The sequence below is a fragment of the Euleptes europaea genome, chromosome 3 (assembly GCF_029931775.1).
Source record: "Euleptes europaea isolate rEulEur1 chromosome 3, rEulEur1.hap1, whole genome shotgun sequence".
Taxonomy (NCBI): Eukaryota; Metazoa; Chordata; class Lepidosauria; order Squamata; family Sphaerodactylidae; genus Euleptes; species Euleptes europaea.
The window spans coordinates 22,342,891-22,367,816 of record NC_079314.1 but is presented as its reverse complement, the minus strand read 5'-3'; the positions used below and the strand labels follow the sequence as shown (position 1 = coordinate 22,367,816).

The window sequence follows — 24,926 nt, the reverse complement described above, 5'->3', positions numbered from 1 at the left end:
CTGATCTCCAGCCGATTAGAGATCAGTTCCCCTGGAGGAAATGCCGCTTTGGCAATTGGACTCTATGGCATTGAAGTCCCTCCCCAAACCCTCCCTCCCCAGGCTCCGCCCCCAAAATCTCCAGGTATTTCCCAACCCAGAGCTGGCAACCCTGTTCATGTGTTCAGTAGCCATGTGGCATTTCTTGTTAAAAATCAGGTCGTAGGGGATACGAAAGACCTCTGCCAGAAACGCTGGAGAGCTGTTGCCAATAGAGAAGGTTGACCTTGATTGACTAATGGCATGACTCAGGAGGCAGCTTCATGTGCTCCTGTGCTTAACTTGTGGACTGGTTTGCCTTAGGCTGTTGGTTGGCTTCAGCTCAGGAAGATGTGATTCAGACCAGGCTCTTCGTGATTCATGCCTTGATTTTGTAGCCACTACGCTCTCCTGTCTTGCTGGCTTGGCCCGCTGCCTTCCCGTCGCCTCGTGAGGTTCATGAGCTGGCCTTGTGCATTTTTCACGAATCCGAGCAGAACGCCTGGGGGAGAGAACTGACCACTGTGATTGGATCGGGGTGGGGAGGAGTTAAAAAATTAACAAGCCGACGAAATAATAAATAGGTTCTGCGAATCGGTCGGACCGTTGGGGGAATATTTGCTTTTCCCTCATTCTGCTGGCTCAGAGTTTTTCTAACGTGCCGGTTCCTGTCCGCCCAGGGGGCCTGCATTAATTATTACTGAAGCCCTGCCCTGCGTGTAATTTGCGGTTTTAATGGAACAATAGGTCAGCTCGTAACAAGCCGGGCCGCGCCAGTTATCGTGCCGCACCATAATAATAATAAGAGTCAGAGAGAGACAAACCTAAGTACCTTTTTGGGCTTGGCCAGAGATGCAGTGGAGCAGAAAGAGGCCTCAAGGTCTCCGCCGCAAGAGGATGGTTTGTGTAACTCACTGCACACAATGGCACAGGTTTGTTTTTTTGCAAAGCTCTGCCTACATGCAGGAAGAGGGGTTGACGGGTCTGGGAATAGGGTTGCCAACTTTGGGTTGGGAAATTCCTGGAGATTCAGGGATTGTAACCTGGGGAGGGAAGGGTTTGGGGTAGGGCTACCAACCTCTAGGTAATTCAACAAATTACAGCCTGTGGCAATTTGTAAAGTATAAAACAATTTTGCATATGCAAGGCTTATCTCTTATACATGTTTATTTACAATCTCTTTAGTTCAACTTATTCAAGCCTATTTTTGGCATATTCACATTGTTCACATTGTTAGCCATAAGAACATAAGAAAAACCATGCTGGATCAGACAAGGCCCATCAAGTCCAACAGTCTGCTCTAGGAAGCTCACAAACAAGCCACTGGGAGTCTATGGAGGGAAGGCGGGTGATACATTTTAAAATCTTAACATAGTCCCATGATCAGTCCCGGGCAACTCCAGTGAAAGGATCTCAGGTACTGGGAAAGGCATTCCTTTGCCTGAGAGCTGCTGCCAACCAGAGGAGACAGTGTTGAGCTAGAGGGACCAATGGTTCTCTAAGCAGAGGCGCAGGGGCAATAAAGCATGACAATGCTCTTGGACTACCCAATTGGCAGCATACGCTGCCAATCGTGACTGCCCCTCCCACCGTCCGATCCTCAGCCTTTGATTAGGTGATCCCCAAAGACTTTGCCTTTTGCATCCTGTGGGTCCATATCTGGATAGAATGAAGTGGGTGCAGAAGAGCGCGATGAGGATTATCAGGGGCCTGGAGACCAAGCCCCACGAGGAAAGGCTGAGGCACTTGGGAATGTTTTGCCTGCAAAAGAGGAGGTTACTCCACCACCATGCATAGGGAGCAGCTAATGGATGGAGCTGAGGAATTAGCAAACATCCCTTCTGCTACGTACTGCCGGCCTTTCTTTTCTTTCCAAACCTCACTCCACACATATGCTGTGAATAATCACAGACATAAATATGATTTCACGCTTCCGGCTTGGTTCTCAAATCCTTTTGGTAGCCATGGAGAGTTGAATGTTGGGGTTGGGGGGAGAAAGATATAGCTGCAAACATTCAGAATGGCTTCCCTTCCCAGTTTCTTCTCTTGAAACTGTCATTGATGCAGCTCCTGCTAAATAGAGTCAGAGTTAGGGATGGGAGAATGTTCCCTATTCCATTTCTCTTTCTGTATCTGTGTACTTTTGGAGGGATGGTCTCACTTCTCTACTTTTTGCTGTTGGCGTCATACAAAATTTTGCATTGTGTGAACGCTTTATACGCATTGCATGCACAACATACACGGCAGGGACCCTGACCCACATTCAGGACTTTGGCACAGCAGACCCTTTTGCACGATGCACAGAGTTGATTCTTCATCCAAGGGACAAAAGCAAGTCTCAGAGGCACTGAGGCCCAGCTTGTTCCCAGCATGTCTGGTCGAGTTAAGGCTGCCAAGCCTATGGTTGCCAACTGCCAGGTAGTAGCAGGAGATCTCCTGCTAATTCAACTGATCTCCAGCCGATAGAGATCAGATCACCTGGAGAAAAATGGCCTTTTTGGCAATTGAACTCTATGGCATTGAAGTCTCTCCCCTCCCCAAACCCCGCTCTCTTTAGGCTCCGCCCCCAAAATCTCCCGCCGGTTGACAAGAGGGACCTGGCAACCCTAGCCAAGCCCCTGATGGGGGCAAGGGATGCCCTACCCCCAGATCCCATTGCCCAAAGCTGCTTGAAGAGGCAGCAGGATAATTTTTTTAAAAAGTAGCTTCATGTTTTACCATAGAGTTTCCAGAGATTCCTAGAGCTACCCTTTGTCACTTCCAGGGTATCTCTAGGAATTGATGGAAACTCCCACACCCCCGCCAGCACACCAATATCTTCACAGGCAGATGTTGCAGGGATTGTGGCACTTGGGCCAAGATGGTTGCTTGCCCTTGGTATATATATGATATATGTCATTTATAGGGTTGCCAGGTATACCCCGGTGGGAGCTTTGGGAAGGGGGCATTTGCAAGCGTGCAGCACGCGCACGCAATGGTATCCCTTCCATGGTAAACTTGGAAGCGATGGAGACACTCTAGCACGTGCCTAAAAAAAACACCATAGAGTTTTGGGAGGAATGTGCTAGAGCTTCCCAGTCAAACCAGAAAGTGATGGGGACACTCTAGCATATTCCTCCAAAACCTCTATGGTTTATTGTGCCGCGCCTCACCACACACAAGTGGGGATCATCGGTCCCTTTAGCTGGCCTGTTTCCCCTGCCGGCCAGCTGAGAGGTGGCGGGCAGGCCTGTTAATAAGCGGGCAATTGCCTGCCGTTATCAGGCACCTGGCAACCCTAGCCATTTATGTATTCCATAGTACTGTTCCCCTCCCTCCCCATGGTCAAGTCACAGCCAACGTATGGTGACCCTGCAGGGTTATCAAGGCAAGAGAAGTTTTGAGGTGGTTTGCCATTACCTGCCTCTGCGGAGCAGCCCTGGTGTTCCTGGGTGGTCTCTAGGGTTGTCAACCTCCAGGTACTAGCTGGAGATCTCCCGCTATTACAACTGATCTCCAGCCGATAGAAATCAGTTCACCTGGAGAAAATGGCTGCTTTGGGAATTGGACTCTATGGCATTGCAGTCCTTCCCCTCCCCAAACCCCGGCCTCCTCAGGCTCCTCCCCAAAACCTCCCGCCGGTGGCAAAGAGGGACCTGGCAACCCTAGTGGTCTCCCATCCAAATACTGCCCAGGGCTGACCCTGCTTAGCTTCCTAGATCCGACAAGATTGGGCTGGCCTGGGCTATCCAGGTCAGGGCATAGTACAGCTTTATTGATGCACAATTAACAGTTCAAAAATAAATCATGGACTTGGTTTGCTTGCGGGAGAAATAAACTTGAAATGAGGATTCAGGGGTTGCGACTGCGGGAATGAGAAATTAGAAAGTATCCTTCGTTGGTGCATTATCCAAAATGTGGCCAATTTGCCAGGCTCCCATTAAAGACTATGAACATTGGAGAGAGACTTCCATTATTTCTGATGAAGACTAATTGTCCATGAAGTAATCCATGATGGGGAGGAAACTGTTTTGTTCTCTCTGGGGCTCTTATAATCTTCCTTTTCGTTGTTTTGTTCTCTCTTCCCTAAGTATTTCCTGCCTTAACATGTTTCATATTGCAAACTATAATTTTATATTCACCCACCTGCCGTTTTTATGTTGCCTTTAGACAGAAAATGTGACTACTTATTTAGTTTAAATTACTCCTATCTCTGAAATGGAGGTGCTTAAAACCTGCTGCTCATTGCTGGTTTACAATAAGTAAACCTTTTCATCCCACAACCAAAGATATGATCCTGGCTATGACTAGAATTTCCTCCTGCCCCACCTATGACCTAGTTTGAGGATTGTGAAAGATTGACAAAAGGCACAACATTTATGGAACAATGGGTCCGTTTGGAACTATTCTTGCCGTGTTCAGAATAAATTGTCTTTTCATATCCAGGGAGGGGTTTGGGGAAAACTGGCTGTGGATTGTCCTGATAGGCTAGCACCCATGTCATCTCCAAGACCCTCCACCATGCCTGTATCAAAAGCTAGCAATAAATTGCTCTCATAGGCTAGCACCTGTGTTATCCTCAAAAAACTCCACCATGTTTGTATCAAAAGCTAGCTGTGGGTTGCCCTGATAGGCTAGCGCCCGTGTCTTCACCGAGGCATTCCACCTTTGCAGTTTCAAAGACTTTCAGACTTGCGCATGTGCTCCTTTTACCTTCTGGCTGGAGAGGCATTGTACCTATATAGCCCCCCCCCCTTGCAGTCTATGGGCATTCCCGATCATGTCCCAGTTGTATCAAAAGGCATTTTGCTAGGGTTCAGTATGGTTCAGTAGGGTCTTTTAATGGCCGTCCTATACTTATTGCATTCCGTTTCAGCTCACAGTTCAAAATAAGCTTTTAATACCACTCAATGACTCAATTTCTTTCCCAGGACTGGATTTTGTAACAGAATTTTTCTCCCTCTTTTACTAACAGACTAACGATGGATTAGTTCATCTTGGGAAGGATCATTGTGTTCCACCTTTCATGTTTCAAACAGATGCTAATACCCTTGATAGCAGAGTTTTCTAATTTCCACAGGATATTGGAAACTGCACAATCCATTGGGAGTATGGGGCCAATACAGCAGAAATCTGTCTGGATTAAGGGTTAATTTTGTCTGGTAGGGTTAATTTTCTGTGTCTTTGTTGTGCAGCTGGACCTCTTGGTTTTATACCATTGTTTCTCTTTGTCTGTCTTCCCACAGCTGGCTGCACCTTTGAGGAAGATGGGGACCTAAACCAGTGCGAGTATAGCCAAGGCGCGGAGGACGACTTTGAGTGGGAGCTAATCCAGAGCTACGTCATGCCCCATCTAACCTCTGACCTTCCTCATGGTGAGTTTGAACATGGTCTATTATCAAATTTGTTTTGGGGCTGGGCTAGTGCCGGAGACCCACATGGTTGGGGGCCTGTCTCAGTCCACAGTTTGGCAGAATGGTCATTCCTGACTGGAGGCACTGGGTTGGATGCCTATTTTCCGATGGGAGAAAAGGCTGGAGGTGGTAGAAGAAGTGGAGCTCAAGAGGATGGTAGCGGTATGCCGGTACTCCCCATACTCCCCATGGATTGGCCCCTAGACAAAGATGCCGCTATTGTTTCTGGTGAAAGCAATTTACATTTCATCCTGGTGTTGTCTCTGGCAGGTCTATCAGTGGCTACTAGCCATGGTGACTAAAGGGAATCTCCACATTCAGAGGTGGTAAACTTCTCAATACTGGTGCCAGGAGGTAGTATCAGGGGAAGGCATTGGCCTCTGTGCCCTGTTGCTGGACCTCCAGAGTAACTGGTTGACCACTATGTGAAACAGGATGCTGGATTAGATGGACCACTGATATTGTCACTCTGTGCAGAGGTTGACAGGTCCCACTTTGGCCGCATCCTAGCTGGTGCACTGTAGCATCCCATACTATCAATCTCTGCCCATCCCTACCAGATACCATCCAGACCAACCTGACATTATAGAAAAACAAATTGCAAGACTTGTCTATCCCTGTGGGCTGCATGGACTTCTGCATTTTGTCCCTTAGCCCGCCTTCTGGGTGGCCCTGCCCTCAAGTGCCAACGGTGGATATTGTTGTGTTTTGATTCTTTTTTTTTTAAAAAAAACACTATCCTCAAAAATTCAGTATGTCATTCGCGAGAAGGTCACTGAATGTACCATTTAGCGCTAAGTTTGAAAATGCCTGAAATTCAGAAAGTGGAAATCTGAAATTCAGAATCTCTGAACGTTGCCAGATTTTGTGCAAGTGTTTGTTTCGGCTCTGGGGTTTCCGTTTTGCTTTGGGTCGTGCCGAGGATTCCGCCTGCGCTGGCTTTGCTGTTGTCCTTGTGTGTTATCCATTGTGTGTATGTGAACTATGGCAATGTTCCGAAATGTTCCTTTGATCCCCAGAGAGTGCGCTGTGTAGATGCGCGTGGGTACATTCAGGCTGTGACTTGAGATGAAAGCTCTGTGGATACACAGAGAAGAGTATTCCTTCCACAAAGGCAAGATTCACCTGTGCTGCTTTTCATCGTTTCTAGACTGAACTATATTTGATAGGGTATCCAGTTTGTGCACAAGGAGTTATGTATGCGTCTATTTTTTTTTACATGAAAATGAGGGTGTGGGTGAGAAATGCTAGAATCTCCCTTCTCACTGGATTTACCTCACTGTGTCGGCAGTTTTCTCCTCAATACAATTAGTATTGTAGGAGAAACGTTTATCAGACAACAGACCACAGTGGGGTAAGTTAGGGGCAAGAGTAGAGAGTCTCACACTCCTATTTTTGTATGTAAACCAGGGTGGTGTGAATAAATATGTGACTACTCTATTGTCCATGATCTGGCTTTCTCTCTTTCTGGGGCATTTGAAGGAACGGCAGCCAGTTTGTTCTTGGAATCTCTGCAGCATTTAACCCAGGCATCTTGAACATTGACTTTCCTGGCGTCTTGGAGGACTAACCTCTTTTGGGCTTCTGTTTTCCCCACTAGCCATTAACTGGAGGCTAGGAATGATCACTCAACCCTAGGAGTCAAGTTCACGTCACCCTGTGCGTTGCCGAAGGCCTGATGGTGTGAAGAATGTCATATAGAATAGATTTAGACTACAGAAATGGCAGAAGGTCTGACCAGCAGGTCAAAGCTTCCGCGGCAAGAGAGACTGAATGAAGGATATAGCCGTACGCTATTAATATTTCTTTTCCTTACTCTAGGATGACCATGTTGGGTCTAACCCAAGTGGGGTGGGGCTTATTTTCACTCCTCAGCTACGGAATTGTAGACAGAACAGCTTATTAAACTTCATTTTCTTTCGGCGTTTCAGTTCATGTTGTGATCTCTTCCTGAATTGTCAGCGGGATGCATTACATCCTGGCTGAAATGGATTGGTCTTAAGTGCAATTCTGATTTTTTTTTTTTTGACAAGCATCTGGAACAATTTGCAACTGAATGGAAGTTTGCAAATGACGTAAAGATAGGGGAGATTGGTGGTGAATAACGATGAGGACTTGGCAGTGATACATTAAACGGTCCGGATTGCTGGCTAAGCTTGGCTTGTTCTCACAAGACACACATTAAGGTAGCCAAATACAAGGTCATACATCTAGAATGACAATGTAAGCAATTTCCTGGGCAACTGTATCTTAAAAAGCAGTGAGATTCTGGAAGGGACTTAATGGTCACTTGGAATTTGGCTTTTGCAGAGTTTTTTTTTTTAATTCTACCAAGCAATTATTCTTCCCAAGTAGCAATTAGTTGGATCTAGCTAGCTTTCTTGCTCAGTGTCACCCAGTTCCCCTCATTTCTCCAGTCCCCTATCCCATATGGTTTTTGTTCATGTAGGTTTCATGATCTCCAGCATAGGACTTTGGGTGGTCAAAGGGGACCCCCTCCTCCCTTTGTCACTAGCAGCAAACCTGGTTGGATCCAGCCCCTTATTCACTCGAGAAGGGTCAAGAGTTTTTCCAGAACAACTTTTGTAGCCTCCTGCCTTGCTGATCATCTATTATTGTATGGGTATGTGACATATGGTGTGTGGCCCAGCAGAACCATTTTGTGTGGTCCACACTACCTTTCCCAGAGGCAAGGGGAGGGAGACACTGGCCCAAAAGCATTATGACTCCCTCTAGCCTCTTCCACATCTAAGACCAGGGATACAGCAAGAAGTTTCTGGTGTGTGTGTGAGGGACGAATACCAGCTGAACCCCTGAGAGGTCCACCCCAACTGTTATGGGCCATAAGAGATCTTGGTGACATCACAGGATGGTCCATTTCACTCCAGTTAGCACCTATTATGGCTCATGTTAAGTGTTTTGAGTTGTTTACGCCTGCATTAACAAGAGGCTGTGATTGGCCACTTAACTAGTACAGTACAAAGCATTCTGTGTGATGCTAGAAGCTGGATGATGAGATGAAAGGCCTTTGAGGGGCTATGGCTCAGTGGAAGAATTTCTGCTTTGCATGCTGAAGGTCCCAGGTCATACTGGCATCTCCAGTTTAAAAGGTCCAGGCAGCAGGTAATATGAAAGACCTCCTGTTGGTGGCAGAGGACAGGACCTGCAATAATGGGTTTAAATTATGGGCTGGATATTAGGAATATTAAGAATTGTTTAACCGTGGAATCGGCTACCTAGGGATGTGGTGAGCTCCCCCTCACTGACCATCTTTAAGCAGTGGCTGGACAAATACTTGTCATGGATACTTTAGGGTGATCCTGCATTGAGCAGGGGGTTGGATTAGAATGGCCTGTACGTCCCCTTCCAACTCTGTGATTCTATGATTCTGTATCCTCACTGTGTCATGAAACACTACATGGCCTTGGACATGTCATAGAGAGGGATGGCTGTATAAATAGGAGAGGGAGACCCGCATATGCGCCCTGAGCTCTTTGGAAGAAGGAATAAAAATGTGTGAGATTAGATATTATGAGAAATAAGTAAATATGGCACTGCAGAATCCATGCAGGCTTGTACACATCTGACAAATTGTGTCTTAACCTCAGTCCCTGTTATCATGTTCGGCTGGGTTCATGGGAAGTTGCTACCCCAACATCTGAAAGCAATGAGTCTTTAGCCTCCATCTGTCAGTGTTCGAAGAGCATAGTAAAGTGCAGTAACTGGTCAGACCTACACTTAGTCTTAGTGTCTGCTCTGTCTGCCTCCTGTCTTTGATTGTTTAAATTATGTTGGTCTAGATGTAAACATGCAGTTTGCAAGCGAAATAAGTTTTGTTGTAATATTATTTTTGTTTTTCCATCGTCTCCAAATCTCTCCTCTGCAATTCATTTCTGTTGTCACTGGAGGTGTGCATTTGGGTATTTCTGATCCAAAGCAGTGCCAAAATTCCTGGTTCATTTTGAATCAGAATACCCGAAATGAAACAAGGCACTCACAATATTTTGGTATTTCTAAAACTCAGTTCCCCGCAAATACGAAGAAGAGTTGGTTTTTATATACCAACTTTCTCTACCACTTAAAGAAGAATCCAACGGGCTTAAAATCACCTTTCCTTTGGGGAGGGGCTGTGGCTCAGTGGTAGAGCATCTGCTTGGCATGCAGAAGGTCCCAGGTTCAATCCCCGGCATCTCCAGTTAAAGGGACTAGGCAGGTAGGTGATGTGAAAGACCCCTGCCTGAGACCCTGGGGAGCTGCTGCCGGTCTGAGTAGACAATACTGACTTTGATGGACCAAGGGTCTGATTCAGTATAAGGCAGCTTCATGTTTTCATGTGCTCCCTTCCCCTCCCCACAACTGGCTTACAATCATCTTCCCTTCCTCTCCCTGCAACATACACCCTGTGAAGTAGGTGGGGCTGAGAGAGCTCTAAGAGAGCTGTGAGTAGCCCAAGGTCACCCAGCTGGCTTCATGTGTAGGAGTGGGAAAATCAACCAAGTTCACCAGATTAGTGTCCGCCGCTGATGTGGAGGAGTGGGGAATCAAACCTGGCTCTCAAGATTGAAGTCCATTGCGCCAAACAACCTCTCTTAACCACTACACCATGCTGAGGAATATCGGAATTGTTTTGGCTCAAGAGTTTCTGGCTCAAAGTCACTCAGGGGGCTTTATGGCCAAGTTGGAGATTTATGAAGGGGCCATTCTCAATGGTAGAGCTTCTGCGTTGCCTGCAGAAATTCCCATGCTCAATCCCTGACATCTCCAGTTAAAGGATCTAGTAGTATCTTCCTTTCTTTCTTTAGCTATTGTATGTTTCTTTATTTAGATATTTATAGTTTTCTTCAAAGTGGAGGGAAGTCAATGATGAGACTCAAAATGAGGCAGCTTCATGTGTCCATGTAAATCTGGGTCTAACCATGTGTGGTGTAACCCAATATAAGAACATAAGAACATAAAGAAGGCCATTCTGGATCAGACCAAGGCCCATCAAGTCCAGCAGTCTGTTCACACAGTGACCAATCAGGTGCCTCTAGGAAGCCCCCAAACAAGACAACTGCAGCAGCATAGTCCTGCCTGTGTTCCCAAAGCACCTAATATATTCAGCATCCATTTTTACCGGTAGCCATGCATAGCTGTATCCTCCATGAACATGTCTGCTCCCCTCTTATATCATACAGTTCACTGGTAATGCAGACAAAGTTCTGTGTTCACCTATTTAAAGTGCATTGTATTTTAACATTTGCCTAACTAAATGGTCAGTGCATATATATTGTGTTTCAAACAGCCAAATGTTAATGTGAATTTCCAGGCCAGGGGCTAACAGTAAGGACCATAGAGACACTCAAATGGTAGATCAGACCTAATGGATGTGTTGCAGTCTCCATGGTTACTATTATGTGGACTTGGCATACAGAAGGTATCATGGGAATGGATCTACCAAAAAAAGAAGAAGAAGAAGAAGAAGAAGTGTCAAGAGCAGTCTGAAGTTGGCAAATAAAATTGATTTTTACCGGAAGGGTCTCTGTACAGTTGGTGTTTCTCATTCTGAAGTAAAACATCTGGCTCAAAAGCTACCCTGGGTGATAAATCACATCTATAGTGATTATACCCTTATTGGTAAAAAGCGGTTTTCACTTGTGTCCTACCTGTGAGGTTCAGGTCATGTATCAGTATTAAAAAAGATTTAAAAGTAATGTATTTTTATACACACACACACACACACACACACCAAGAAATGCCAGATTTAGGCACAGAGCTAGATAGCAGAAGAAAAAGAGGTCTCTGGGGACCCTCTGTGTTGGCTGCCTTTTGGAAACAGAGGAGAGAGATGGTCTGAGGGAAACTGCAAGGAGTGTCCTATGCTAGAGCTGAGGTGGCATCCAAGGAGAAGTACAGTTGCCTTGAGGAGAATATTAGTTATATATGAGGGTGGTAAGATGGCCTGTAAGATGGAAAAGAGGAAGACCCAACAAGAGATGGATTGACTCAATGAATAAAGGAAGCCACAGCCTTCAATTTGCAAGATCTGAGCAAGGCTGTCAAAGATAGGACATTTTGGAGGACTTTCATTCACAGGGTCGCCATGAGTCGGAAGCGACTTGACGGCACTTAACATACACACAAGATGGCCTGTGGATAAGGAGGCACCGCCTTGGGTAAGTTATGAAAAGGGACTTGGGGCTGAATCTTGTAAATCCCTTGCTATGGATTACAGGACTTTCTTCCACTAAGCCCATCTTCAACAGAGCAAGACTTCCTCCAATGGAGAAAATCTTCTCTGATGGGGAAAAGGCTTTCTCAGACGATGAAAATAAAATGGGAAGAAAACTCGTTGGGAGGGAGTCATTGGATCCAGCTTAGTGGAAGAGTGTCAGAGGAACCAACCCATTTGAGCAAAAGACCAGGGCCCCAGCTCAGAGGCTCAGTTGTTTCAAAAAACTAGATATCCCTCAGTGCTAAAAAACAAACAAAAAACAGCCTAAATTGTAGCTCAAAGGCCAACAACCATGCCCTTGCTTCAAGAGACATTTGGCCAAACTAAGAACGAATGACAACACCAGTGAAGCACCGAGGGGCATTTAACAGCCTCCGTAAAAGCTGAAGCAGAGGATGATCTATAGACTCATGAACAGCAGTTATCCAAATAGCAGCACTAAAAAGAATAATTGGAATAATTTTTAGATTAAAAACTTGGAAGAGCTCCAGGGATATATTTTCCACCTTTGGTATAAAAATAATTAACAGTTGCCCCAACACTAGGTTTGATTTTATTAGATGCAGCCTTTTGATGGCCATTCCAGCTCAGATTGTAAGAAAAGAGAATACCATGATAAACAAACTCTGATCGACATTAATGCCATCTAGTACCCAACGAAAAGTGGGCAGTTTTCTCTTCTTAGTCCAAACGATGTGTATATACAAAACTTACCCTTTCACTATGGTCTTTTGCAAATAAAGAGAATATATATTAATTGGCCTTGAGCCAGCATGGTGTGGTGGTTAAGAGCAGTGGTTTGGAGCGGTGGACTCTGATCTGGAGAACCGGGTTTGATTCCCCACTCCTCCACATGAGCGGCGGAGGCTAATCGTGAACCGGGTTGGTTTCCCCACTACTACACATGAAGCCAGCTGGATGACCTTGGGCTAGTCACAATTCTCTTAGAGCTCTCTCAGCCCCACCTACCTCACAGGGTGTCTGTCATGGGGAGGGGAAGGGAAGGTGATTGTAAGCCGGTTTGATTCTCCCTTAAGTGGTAGAGAAAGTTGGCATATAAAAACCAACTCCTCCTCCTCCTCCTCCTCCTCCTCCTCCTCCTCCTCCTCCTCCTCCTCCTCCTCTTCTTCTTCTTCTTCTTCTTCTTCTTCTTCTTCTTCTTCTTCTTCTTCTTCTTCTTCTTCTTCTTCTTCAAAAATCAACTGTTTAACCAAGTTAATTCTAGACAAGATAATTGTTTTGGGTTCTTTTTTTACGCCTTCCATGTTGAGTTATGAAATAATTACCGAGCACCCCAGGATTTTGAATTTAATATTTAATAGGGTAGGTCTTTCCTAATGAGAAGGTGATAGAATCAAGTCATCATCTCCTGCCTTTCATTTATGATGTAATGCCCAAGTGTTGAAACAGTGCCATCTGAAACCATTGCCCCCAAATTAGGGATGTTACCAAATTTCATGATGATTCTGCTTCGATTTGAAAGTTCAAGTCTCCCCCCCCCCCCGGTTTCTACACATTCAGGATGAAACGGCAGTTGTCCTTCTCCTGATCCCAGTAATGAAATTCAATAGAAGTATTGCTGTGCATCCATCTTTCTTTCTTTCTTTCTTTCTTTCTTTCTTTCTTTCTTTCTTTCTTTCTTTCTTGCTTGCTTGCTTGCTTGCTTGCTTGCTTGCTTGCTTGCTTGCTTGCTTGCTTGCTTGCTTGCTTGCTTGCTTGCCTTCTTGCTTGCTTGCTTGCTTGCTTGCTTGCTTGCTTTCTGTTTTTTTTTTTTTTTTTGGCATAACTGAAAAAAAATGGGAATCTTGCCAAAGAAAACAGGTGGGATAAAAATAGTTTTCCTGCCCGTGCATGAAACACTATGAAAAAATACATATATACCACAAGCAGGAGACTTGCAAGAATTTACGGGGGGGGGGGGGCTCTTGTTTTCCACTCCCCTGTTTCCTTTTCCCTTCCCCGGCAGTCCCTGTAGCCTCTCCCCTTTTCCTGCTTCCTTCTGTCCTTCCGACCTACCAGCCACCCGACCTTTATATGCCACCTCCAATTTTCCCTGTGTCTGGGGGCGATCCTGCCCCCCTCATTAATAGCTGTTGGAACTGCCCCAAGAGTCCTTTCCCCAAGGTGAGGAGGGAGGCAAGGAGCCTTGGCTCTACAAGGAGCTTTGGGAAGGGCAGCAGAGTGGGAAGGGGGTGAAAAGACACCCAAGGGGGCGGTCGCTCAGGTGAGGGCAGCAGCGTGGAGTTCAGCACCTACACCCATCATGCTGGGGAAGCAGGGACAAGGCCAACCTCTGAGCCAGAGACATGGGGCTGTGGCTCAGCGGTAGAGCATCTGCTTGGCATGCAGAAGGTCCCAGGTTCAATTTCCTGGCATCTCCAGTTAAAGGGACTAGGAAAGTAGGTGATGTGAAAGGACCTCTTCCTGAGACCCTAAAGAGCCGCTGCTGGTCTGAGTAGACAATACTGACTTTGATGGGCCAAGGGTCTGATTCAGTATTAGGCAGCTTCATGTGTGTTCATGTTGGAGGGAGGGACAAGAAAGGAGAGCCTTGCTGGAAACTCAGCTCCAGAAGGGAGGGCCGTGGTGTGTGGGGAGGAGGCAGAATCTCTCACCTAGCTTCTCAGAAGTTAGGGAACATGCCAAGCAGGCAGGCTCTCCTCTCAGAAAGTGAAAGCCAGTGAGTCTGGGCAGGTTCTTCCCCCAGGGGGAACTTTAAAAGGGGAGGCGAAGACAGGCCTGGAAGGAAGAGTACGGACACAGACCTGAGCAGACGGGGGAGTGTCTTGGAGTACTCAGGGGAGAGGGAACAGGGTGAGGACAACCCCCCTCCTTCTTGGGCTTTCTGAAGCTTGCCAAAGAATCCTCTGGAGGAAAAGGAGAATCCTGGAGGGCCCAGGCTTGCTGGACTCACCGCTGGAGCCCCCAGCCTGTGATACCCTCCTTCTGTCAGGCTGCTATCTCGGTTTCAGTATTGTTTCTGTGTTGGTACTGTACTGTCTAGCCTCAAGGCCGACCACACATACCAAGGCCTGGGAACACTGCTCCTGGGAAAGTTGACTCTGTCTGTGTATGCTAATGTTGTATAATCTCCCGCCATTTACTGCCTTATATTATCGTTCGGCTAGTGAGACTCTCATAGCTGCCATAGTTCCCTGTATGCACTGTATTGCCTTTTTGACCAGTAAAAGCCATCTGATTGGATTCTATACGACTCTGTGGTGATTTCTGGTTCGAAGGGTCAGGAGCTTACATTATGGCAGCTATCTCAATCTCCTTCTTTATTGTACTACTAGTCAGGCTGGAGCCCAGGAGGGTTCGCCTGCCGCTTGGATGGGAGCTGTGAAGCTCTCCGAGTGACCTACTATCCTGGATTCCTCTCGGAAGGATCCCACCCTGTTACAGGACATAGTCGCTGAACTCTTCAGGACTACCCTAGAGGTTTGCCGCTTGAGGGGACTGGTACAGGAACAGTGGCAATCTCTTAAAGGGACTCTCTGGATGTTGACGTCGGAGGATACTGATACTCGTTTAGATCTTCAAGACTTGGATCAATTACTGGACGATGCCCGGTTGGCAACTGAGGATTTACAAGTACTAACTGGACTTTTGGATAATCTTATTTCTCGAGAAACTCTTTCCTCTAGTTCTACCATGGCGGGAGCCCCGCCGGAGGGTTTTTCCCTGATCCCGGATGCAGCCAGTTGTCAGGCTGAGGCCAAGCGAGTCGCTATTAGCACCGCTCTTCTCCTTGTGGAATGTACAAAGGACACCCCGGTAGCCACCTTGGCTCAAGTTTTGACCTCGACTTTTGGAGCCGAGGCACCCGCACTGGCGGTTCGAGTACAACCTCTGCTGGGCGGGGAACCCGACCCCATACTCTCACTCCTGGAGACGGAACTTTTGCCGCGCATTACGGCGGAGGCTGCCCTAAGACTTGAGAATGCCAAAGTTCTTGCGGATCAGAAAGCCGCCGAAGCGGCTAAGGTCGCAAGAGAGAGAGAAGCTGCTGAAGCAGCCAGGGCGGCTGCAGCAAGAGCTAGGGATCGGGCGAACAGGGACACGCGCCCCAAGGACAATGTACAAGGGCTATCAGGTCTGTCTTTTTCCCCGGCGTTTGTCCCGTCGCGCGCGACCCAACGCGCACGCCGTTTGGCTGACCGACGTCGAGACTCAGGAGAGTCTGAAGACGAGGATCTATATGGGGATAGCTCTCAATGGGCCACAAGCTTCCGGACCAGTAAACCTCATCTTACTGGTGGCCCAAGTGAGGAGGTTCACCTCTTACGAGCCCAGAATCGGGAGCTCTCCGACCGTGTTGATCAACTCCAGGAACTAATGGAACGTATGCTTCAGGAGAACAGGCAATTACAACAAACCCTGATAGCCCAGAGACAGCCCGTTCCGATACCGGGTCAGGGGGTACCCATACAGCCACCCCAACCACCCGCTAATGTGCCTGCTCCACCCTTGCCTCCTGGAGCTCCTGTTGTTCCTCCGCCCGGACCACCCGTGCAACCGGGCCAACCTGCGCCCGGCCCTTGGAAGCAACTCAAATTGAGGACTACATACGACGGATCTCTCGAGACTTTGCCTTGTTTCTTGCATCAAGTGGACAGTTATATGCGAGAACAAGGACAACTTTTCCCCACGGAAGATAGCCGGGTGCGTTATGTAGCTTCCCTTCTGACAGGTAAAGCGGCTGACTGGATGGTCCTCCAGTTTGACACCCGCTCTCGTGCTATTCGTTCCCTCAACAACTTCATGACTGCCCTGAGGAGGAGGTTTGAGGACCCCTTCCTGGGGGAAAGAGCCAAAACGGAACTCTTACAATTAAAACAAGGCTCTGCTACAGTTCGAGAATTTGCCGATGAATTTCAACGACTGGCAAGTAAAATTGTAGGTTGGCCCGAGACCACCCTGATCCATCATTTCAGGGAAGCCTTGCATCCTGACGTTCTGAACTGGTCTTACATGCGGGGCGATCCCGATACCCTCGAAGACTGGATCCTATTGGCCGAGGAAGTGGAAAGCCGCCGACGCTTTATTTCTCTCGTCAGTCAAAAGCACAAGGAAAAAGGCACCCAAAAGCCTCAACCCAAGGCACCACTGCTCGTCCCACGAAATCCCCCACGTCCGCCCCAGGAACGTGAAGCCCGATTTCAGAGGGGTGCCTGTCTTACTTGCGGAGAAATGGGCCACTTTGCAGCCGTTTGCCCGCACCGCCATGAATTACTTCGTCCCAGCACGACAACCCGCGCCAGAGGTCGTCCACCACGCAGAGGCACCGCGGCTACCCGCAGCGCAGCTCCGGGAAGACCCACACCCTCTGCACTCCATGCCGGGGACCCAGCCTCCCTGCCTTCTACCAACGACCCCGCCGGGTCTCGGATTACAAGTGCCCCATTGGGGGACAACTTTCCCTCTTCGGATGAGGAAAATCCTTGGAATTCTCCAGCCTTAAACCTGGAATCTCCCCTCGACTTGTCAAAAAACGGCTCCGGTCTGTGGTGAATGGAGCGTCTCCACAGACCTCTCAGGATCCTCCTATCAAACCGAATGCTCCTACCAAAATCAAAGAAGTGGACTCCACCGTCTACGTGGATGCAGTTTTACAACACCTTAACGGTGGCCCACAACTACCTGTCAAAGCACTAATTGACTCCGGTTGCTGTCGCACTCTCATAAGCGAAGCCACTTTTGCTGCACTCAGAGCCGACTCTGAGGCTTTACCCGCCCCTGTCCAATTTGCCCAAATGGACGGAAGCCATTTCCAGGGGGGTCCAGTGGATCACCGCACCATAGGGGTGGCAATGGGAATTGGCTCCCACTGGGAGCAAATAGACTTCACTATAGCCCCTATCCGTTTTGAAGTGGTCTTGGGTATTAACTGGATTAAGGGACACAGTCCCAGCATTAACTGGGAAACAAACACTATCTCCTTCGCCAGTCCTATGTGCGATCAGCACCGGCAGAACTTTGCGCTGTTATACCCACCCGTCCCAGCATTGGCCTCCGATGTCCCAACGCTTCCAGTCCTACCTAACGTCTATCGAGACTTCGTGAATGTCTTCGACCTTAAAGAATGTGACACCTTACCCCCCCCACCGAGCCTCGGACTGTACAATTGAGGTAGTCAAGGACTGCACATTAACCAAAAGCAAAATTTACCCTATGAGCGCTTCCGAGCGCACTGTTCTCCGGGACTTCCTTGACAAAAACCTCGCCAGAGGGTTCATTCGCCCATCGAATGCCCCGAACTCGGCCCCCGCGTTTTTTGTCCGAAAAAAGGAGGGCGACCTTCGTTTATGCATTGACTTCCGAAAACTCAATGCGGTTACCCAAACCAACGCCTATCCTATCCCATTAATTTCTGATATTTTGGGACAGTTACAGGAGGGCCGGATATTCTCCAAACTAGACTTGGTGGAAGCCTACTACCGAGTCCGCATCCGCGAAGGAGATGAGCACCTCACTGCCTTCTCTAGCTGTTTCGGTATGTATGAATTCCTCGTGATGCCGTTCGGATTAAAAGGGGCCCCAGGGGTCTTCATGCAACTCATCAACGAAATCCTTCATGACTTGCTATATCGCGGGGTGGTGGTTTATTTAGACGACATTCTTATTTATTCAAAAACCATGGAAGAGCATGTCACTTTAGTCCGAGAAGTTCTGCAACGCCTGCGCAACCACCAACTCTTTGCCAAACTGGCTAAATGCGAGTTTCATCAAAGCCAGCTCACATTCTTAGGATACATAATCTCCCACCAAGGTCTTCGCATGGACCCTGTCAAAGTCCAAGCCGTTCTCGATTGGACTCCCCCCACCAACCGCAAGCAAGTGCAACAGTTTTTGGGGTTTGCAAACTTTTATCGAGGGTTCATTCCTAACTTCGCCCAAGTGGCCCTACCCATTACTGATTTACTAAAAACCAAAGGGAAAGCAAACACGGCTACCTTACCTTCCGCAAAAATCCTGTGGACTGATCAATGCCAAGCTGCGTTTGTAGCTCTCAAACGCCTCTTCACATCCGAACCCGTATTACAGCACCCGGACCCAAACCAAATGTTTGTTGTGCAAGTCGATGCCTCCGATGTAGCTATGGGAGGGGCCCTTCTCCAGAAAGGTCCGGATGGCCTTCTTCACCCCTGCGCTTACTTTTCGAGGAAATTTGCGCACGCACAATTGAACTGGCCCATTTGGGGAAAAGAGGCAGCGGCCGTTCACCATGCCCTAACTCTCTGGAGGCAATTCTTAGAGGGGTCCAATATCCCCTTCGAGGTTTGGACCGATCACAAGAATCTAGCTGCCCTCACAGGGTCCCATAAACTATCAGCGAAACAACAACGTTGGGCTGAATTCTTCGCTCAGTTTCGTTTCGTCCTAAAGCATGTTCCTGGGAAGCAAAACGTTCTCGCAGATGCCCTCTCCCGGTTGCCACAATACCCGGTAAAACTCGAGAGACCGACTGACTCTCTGTTCACCCCTACGCAAAGGGGAGCCCTTCCTGTACTGGCCGTGCAAACTCGATCTCAGCGACAGCATCCCAGATCCAGTTCTCCAGCACCTCCAACCCGAGCGGCTACCCAACCGCCCTCGCAACAGCAACGAACCGACGATCCCGATCCTCCAACCCCACCGGCTGCCCTACCGCCTACGACCTGCGCACCACCGCACGTAAGCTCTACCCCCATAACTACTCCTAAAACTACTATAGCCGGGGAGGGGGATCCCGCCAAGATTCCCATCTCCGAATCCTTTTTAAATACCCTTCGGGACCACTGCCTTTCTGAACGCTCCACTCACACCCTACCCCCTGGGGTAATGGAACAGGGGGGCTCATGGTACAAAGACTCTAAATTGTACGTACCCAAGGCACTTCGAAAAGACGTTTTACACTTAGCTCATGGAGTAAAAACAGCTGGACACTTTGGATTCCTAAAAACTCTCCACTTATTGCGCCGACAATTTTGGTGGGGGGGAATGCGTTCCGATGTTGACTCTTTTATTCGCAGCTGCCCTGTTTGCGCCACAATGAAACGCTCACAAGGCAAACCCCCGGGGCTACTGCAACCTCTAGAAACACCCAACAAACCATGGGAAGTAATTGCTATGGACTTTATGACTGATCTCCCTCTCAGCGGGGGAAAAACTGTATTATGGGTTATTACCGACTTGTTTTCTAAGCAAATCCATTTGGTTCCATGCGCAGGAATTCCCTCTGTTCAAAAAATGGCCCGCCTCTTCGTGACACATATCTTCAAATTACATTCGTTTCCGCGCAAAATAATCTGTGACCGCGGCAGTGGCTTTGTTTCCAAGTTTTGGAAAGCATTTCTCAAGTTGGTGGGGGTAGAACAGGGATTGTCTACTGCATACCATCCCCAAACCGATGGTCAAACTGAACGTGTAAATGCTGTCCTTGAATGTTATTTACGCTGTTATGTTAACTACCACCAAGATAACTGGGTAGAAATGTTGCCTTTTGCAGAATATGCCTACAATAATGCTGTACATCAATCTACAGGTTTTAGCCCATTCTATGCAGTGTATGGGCAAGAGTTTGGTCCTGTTACTCCCACAAGCACTGTGGAGGGGGAGGGAGATCCTGACATTGCTTCCTGGGCACACACCCTCCGTACCACTTGGCCTTGGCTCATTAACAATCTCGACCGAGCCAAGCGCAAATACAAAGCACAAGCTGATAAACATCGTTCCCCCGGGGGCGAACTGCGAGTGGGTAAATTGGTCTATCTTTCCACCAAAAACCTACGTTCCACCCGTCCGTGCCTTAAACTCAATGCTAAATTCATTGGCCCATTCCCGATCACACGGGTCATAAATCCTGTCACGGTGGAATTAGCTCTCCCGAAAACCCTGAGGCGTGTGCATCCCGTTTTCCACATTAGCCTCCTGAAGCCCCATACGGCCTCTCCACGATGGCATCCCGATCCGCCCCCCGAACAGCCCATTATGGTGGGGGGGGAAGAGCACTTCGAAGTCTCCAAAATCCTTGACTCCCGTGTTCACCATGGAAACCTACAGTATTTGGTCCGGTGGAAGCACTTCCCCCCTGCCTACGACGAATGGGTTCGTGCACGAGATGTCTCCGCCCCCAAACTACTCGATGCCTTTCACACTGCCTACCCGGACAGGCCATCCCCCTTACCGACTGGGAGGGGGCCTTAAGGGGAGCAGGATGTCAGGCTGCTATCTCGGTTTCAGTATTGTTTCTGTGTTGGTACTGTACTGTCTAGCCTCAAGGCCGACCACACATACCAAGGCCTGGGAACACTGCTCCTGGGAAAGTTGACTCTGTCTGTGTATGCTAATGTTGTATAATCTCCCGCCATTTACTGCCTTATATTATCGTTCGGCTAGTGAGACTCTCATAGCTGCCATAGTTCCCTGTATGCACTGTATTGCCTTTTTGACCAGTAAAAGCCATCTGATTGGATTCTATACGACTCTGTGGTGATTTCTGGTTCGAAGGGTCAGGAGCTTACACCTTCCCTCCTCCTGGCAGCCTGACTCCAGGAGACCTCTGTGTGATGCCAGCCACTGGGCTGGGCCCAGTTGCATGGTGGGGAGCATGGAAGGACTGGCAGCCCCCGTATCCTCACCTTTCCCTGCTTCCTCTTACCCATCAGCCAACATACCTTTCATCTCCCCCCCTCCCCCCATCTTCAGGCATATTTATTTGTATTTACTATGTTTATACAATGCCTTTATCCTTAATGTTGACCCAAAGCAGCTTACATCATTCTTCTTTCCTCCATTTCATCCTCACAATAACCCTGTGAGGTAGGTTAGGCTGAGAATTTGCAACTGTCCCAAGGTCACCCAATGAGCTTCCATGATAGAGTGGTGATCCAGACCTAGGTCTCCTAGATTTTAGTCTCTTACCACAACAGCACACTGGCTTTTGTGGGGTGGCTGCTGTTGAACAGTAGCGAGCAGCCATGCCTGGGTGAGTCATGCAAATCATGAGATATCAAGTTGCCCAGTGGTTGCTGCCAGGCATGGCCCCGATGGGTCCTTCCTCAAAGCCCTGGAAAGGGCCCTTTCCTCTCCCCTGACTTTCTCCGGCAGAAACCAAGGCTTGAAGACTGACAATACTGTTGTGGTGGCCTAGCAACAGCCACTGAGGGCATTCATTTTTTTAAAAAAACTACAGGTGCTGCTTGTTATTTTTGTGTGTGGGGGGGTATTACGCCATATATATATATATATATATATATATATATATATATATATATATATATATATATATATATATATATATTGTAGATATTTGTAGAAAATCCCATTTTGTCTTCATATTCCCAGTCTTTGCATTAAAGTATCCACTGATTTGGCTACATTGAGAATTATCTGTCTGTCTGTCTACAAACACACACACACACACATATATATGGAGATAAAATACATATTTGTTGATCCTTACACAAAATACATGTTCAAATTTCCCATGCAGAATTGTGTTAATAATACTGTGAGTTGGTAAAATGAAGGATTTTGGCTCAAAAATTTGTGTTTTTTTAAAAAAGTCTGTGTCGATTAAAAATACTGAATGAGATGGAATTTGAAACACTAGGCGATTCTCAATGGTAATAAAAAACAAACCCTTTATGTTCTAAGAGAGCCTCACAAATTGAAACCAGAATTCAAATTCTGTCCTCTGCTTATCAACATAAAGTATGGATAAAAGAATTTCCGTAGTTGGAGTTCATTCTCAGTTTCTAGGAAACATTAGATCACAGTTTAACATGGTGAATTATCTATCCTTTTGTTGGGATAAGGGATGTGGGGAGAGGAGGAGAACTGGCAGCCAGTCTGGAAACCCAGTGTTAAATAGTGTTCGTGAGAGAGTCCATCTGTTTTTCAGCAGTTTCCTCAGGAAGCTTCTGCTTAATGCAGATTGATCTGTGTTTGCTGATACCCCTGAATTTTGTACCATTGTGGAGCGCCCTGTGCATTTTGATGGAAGCAGATAGTCTGTACTTGCAAAAGGGACATTGATGCACACCAGTTTGCTTGACCAAAGGGAACAGAAGAACCATTGTGGGCTGGGAGCACCATATGTGGGCCAGAGTTTATATGCCTGGAAGACTTTGCTGGGTTTCAATTCCCATTTTTACTCCCGCTGTTCACCCTGACGTACCTTGCTTCTAGGCACCTTTTGGTATCTTCTCTCCTGCCTTGCTCAATTCTGCCACTTCATGCCTCCTCCCCTGTTTCTGGGGCTGCCTGCAATTTGGGGCCAGACTAGACAAGAAGCTGTCCCCAGGTTTGCCTCCATTTTGTAGAGTCCTGGAACGCATTTGAAGAGCAACACAGGGGGCCGATTCTGGTCAGGACCACCGTGGCATGGCGGGACGAGATAGGGTTGCCAACCTCCAAGCACCAGCTGGAGATCTCCTGCTATGACAACTGATCTCCAGCCGATAGAGATCCGATCACCTGGAGAAAGTGGACTCTATGGCATTGAAGTCCCTCCCCAAACCCCACTCTCCTCAGGCTCTGCCCCAAAAACCTCCCGCCAGTGGCGAAGAGGGCCCTAGCAACCCTAGGAGGAGGGGCTCCTGCCTTCCCCCCGGTGCTGTTTTTCCAACCTGAAACAATGCCTGGAGGGTGTCATTTGCCAACATGCCCCCCGGCACCATTTTGAGGTGGAAAAATGAAAGCGCTGGAGCCCCCTTTCTCCATGCCACAGTGGTCCTGACCAGAATCAGGTCCCTATGGGGCTCTTAAAAGGGGATCCAGGATCCTACAAAATGGAGGCGTGTACACAGGGTGAACCAGGTATGTTCCAGGTTGTATCCTGGTATGCTCCCCAGAGAAATCTTCATTCATATCCATCCAGCTGCCCTCGACCAGGGCCAGGGCTTTCTCTGCCCTGGCCCCTGTCTTGTGGAATAGTCTCCCCAGTGAGATCAGGGCCCTGTGGGATCTTCAAGAATTCCGCAGGACCTGCCAGACAGAACTATTCTGCTGGGCTTATGGCTGAGGCCAGCTACAGTTCTCCCTATAAATATTGGCCTCCCTAACCTGTTCCTGTTGGGAGCCTGGGTAATCCAAAATTGACCTAAGCCTCATGTGCAGAAACTGTGTTCATGCCATCTATACTGCAAACACTGGCTCAGCCATGACCCCCGTGGGTGTGAGAGCTCCATTTGGAGAATGGTCTTTTTTTAGGGCACACAAATAATCATTTCCACTGAACTGAGAGAGAATGGTGTTCACAAATTCCTCTGTGTAGAAATGAATGAGTTTGTGTGTGTGTGTGTGTGTGGTGGGGTGCTTACAAGAGCCCCATATGCTCAGAGCCTCTACAGGCTCCAGAATACGTGACTTCTCCTGAGGTTTTCAAGGCAAGAGATGGGCAGAGGTGGTTTGCCATGGCCTTCCTCTGCATATCAACCCCTGTCTTCCGTGGTGGGTCTCCCATTCAAGTACTAAAGATGGCGACCCTTCTTAGCTCCCAAGCTCTCATGAGCTCAAGCTAATTTGGGCTATTTGCTGCTATGTGGGATCCATACCATGTGCATGATCCATTCCCCTCCCCCCAAACTACAGATCATGCACATAGTACCTTATTTATATTCAAATGCACTTGGGCTGTGTGCGCTCAGAACCCATGGACATATGAAGAAACATGGCCTTGATCCCCTCTCCCCAATAGGGTTGCCAACCTCCAGGTACTAGCTGGAGATCTCCTGCTATTACAATTGATCCCCAGCCGATAGAGATCAGTTCACCTGGAGAAAATGGCTGCTTTGGCCATTGGACTCTATGTTATTGAAGTCCCTCCCCAAACTCCACCCTCTTCAGGCTCTGCCCTAAAAACCTCCCGCCGGTGGGGAAGAGGGACCTGGCAACCCTACTCCCCCATGCATTCATTTTGTTTATCGATGCCCAGTAGGATTGCCAACCTCTAGGTAGAGGCTGGAGATCTTCTGTTATTACAACTGATCTCCAGCTGATAGAGATCAGTTCACCTGGAGAAAATAGCTGCTTTGGCATTTGGACTCTATGGCATTGAAGTCCCTCCCCTCCCCAAACCCCACCCTCCTCAGGCTGTGCCCCAAAAACCTCCCACTGGTGGTGAAGAGGGACCTGGCAACCCTAACGCCCAGGGGTGACAAATATGTCTCTTAAGATCCCCGGGATTCTTATCTCAGTGTGATGTAATGCTTAGAAGATCAGACTTCAACCTGGGAGACCCCAATTGGAATCCCCACGCTGCCATGGAAGCTTGCTGAATGATCTTGGGCCACTCACCCTCTCCCAGCCTAACC

General features: G+C 48.0%; 1 protein-coding gene across 8 annotated transcripts in view; it reads left to right on the top strand.

Moving 5' to 3' along the window:
* The window catches only part of PTPRU (protein tyrosine phosphatase receptor type U), a 444,404-nt gene that overhangs the window by 162,930 nt on the left and 256,548 nt on the right, over positions 1 to 24,926 (top strand). For all 8 annotated transcript variants that reach the window (XM_056846270.1, XM_056846269.1, XM_056846268.1 and 5 more), the window contains exon 2: positions 5,244 to 5,372. In XM_056846270.1, the coding sequence (XP_056702248.1) occupies positions 5,244 to 5,372 (129 nt within the window). The remainder of the gene's footprint in view (positions 1 to 5,243; positions 5,373 to 24,926) is intronic.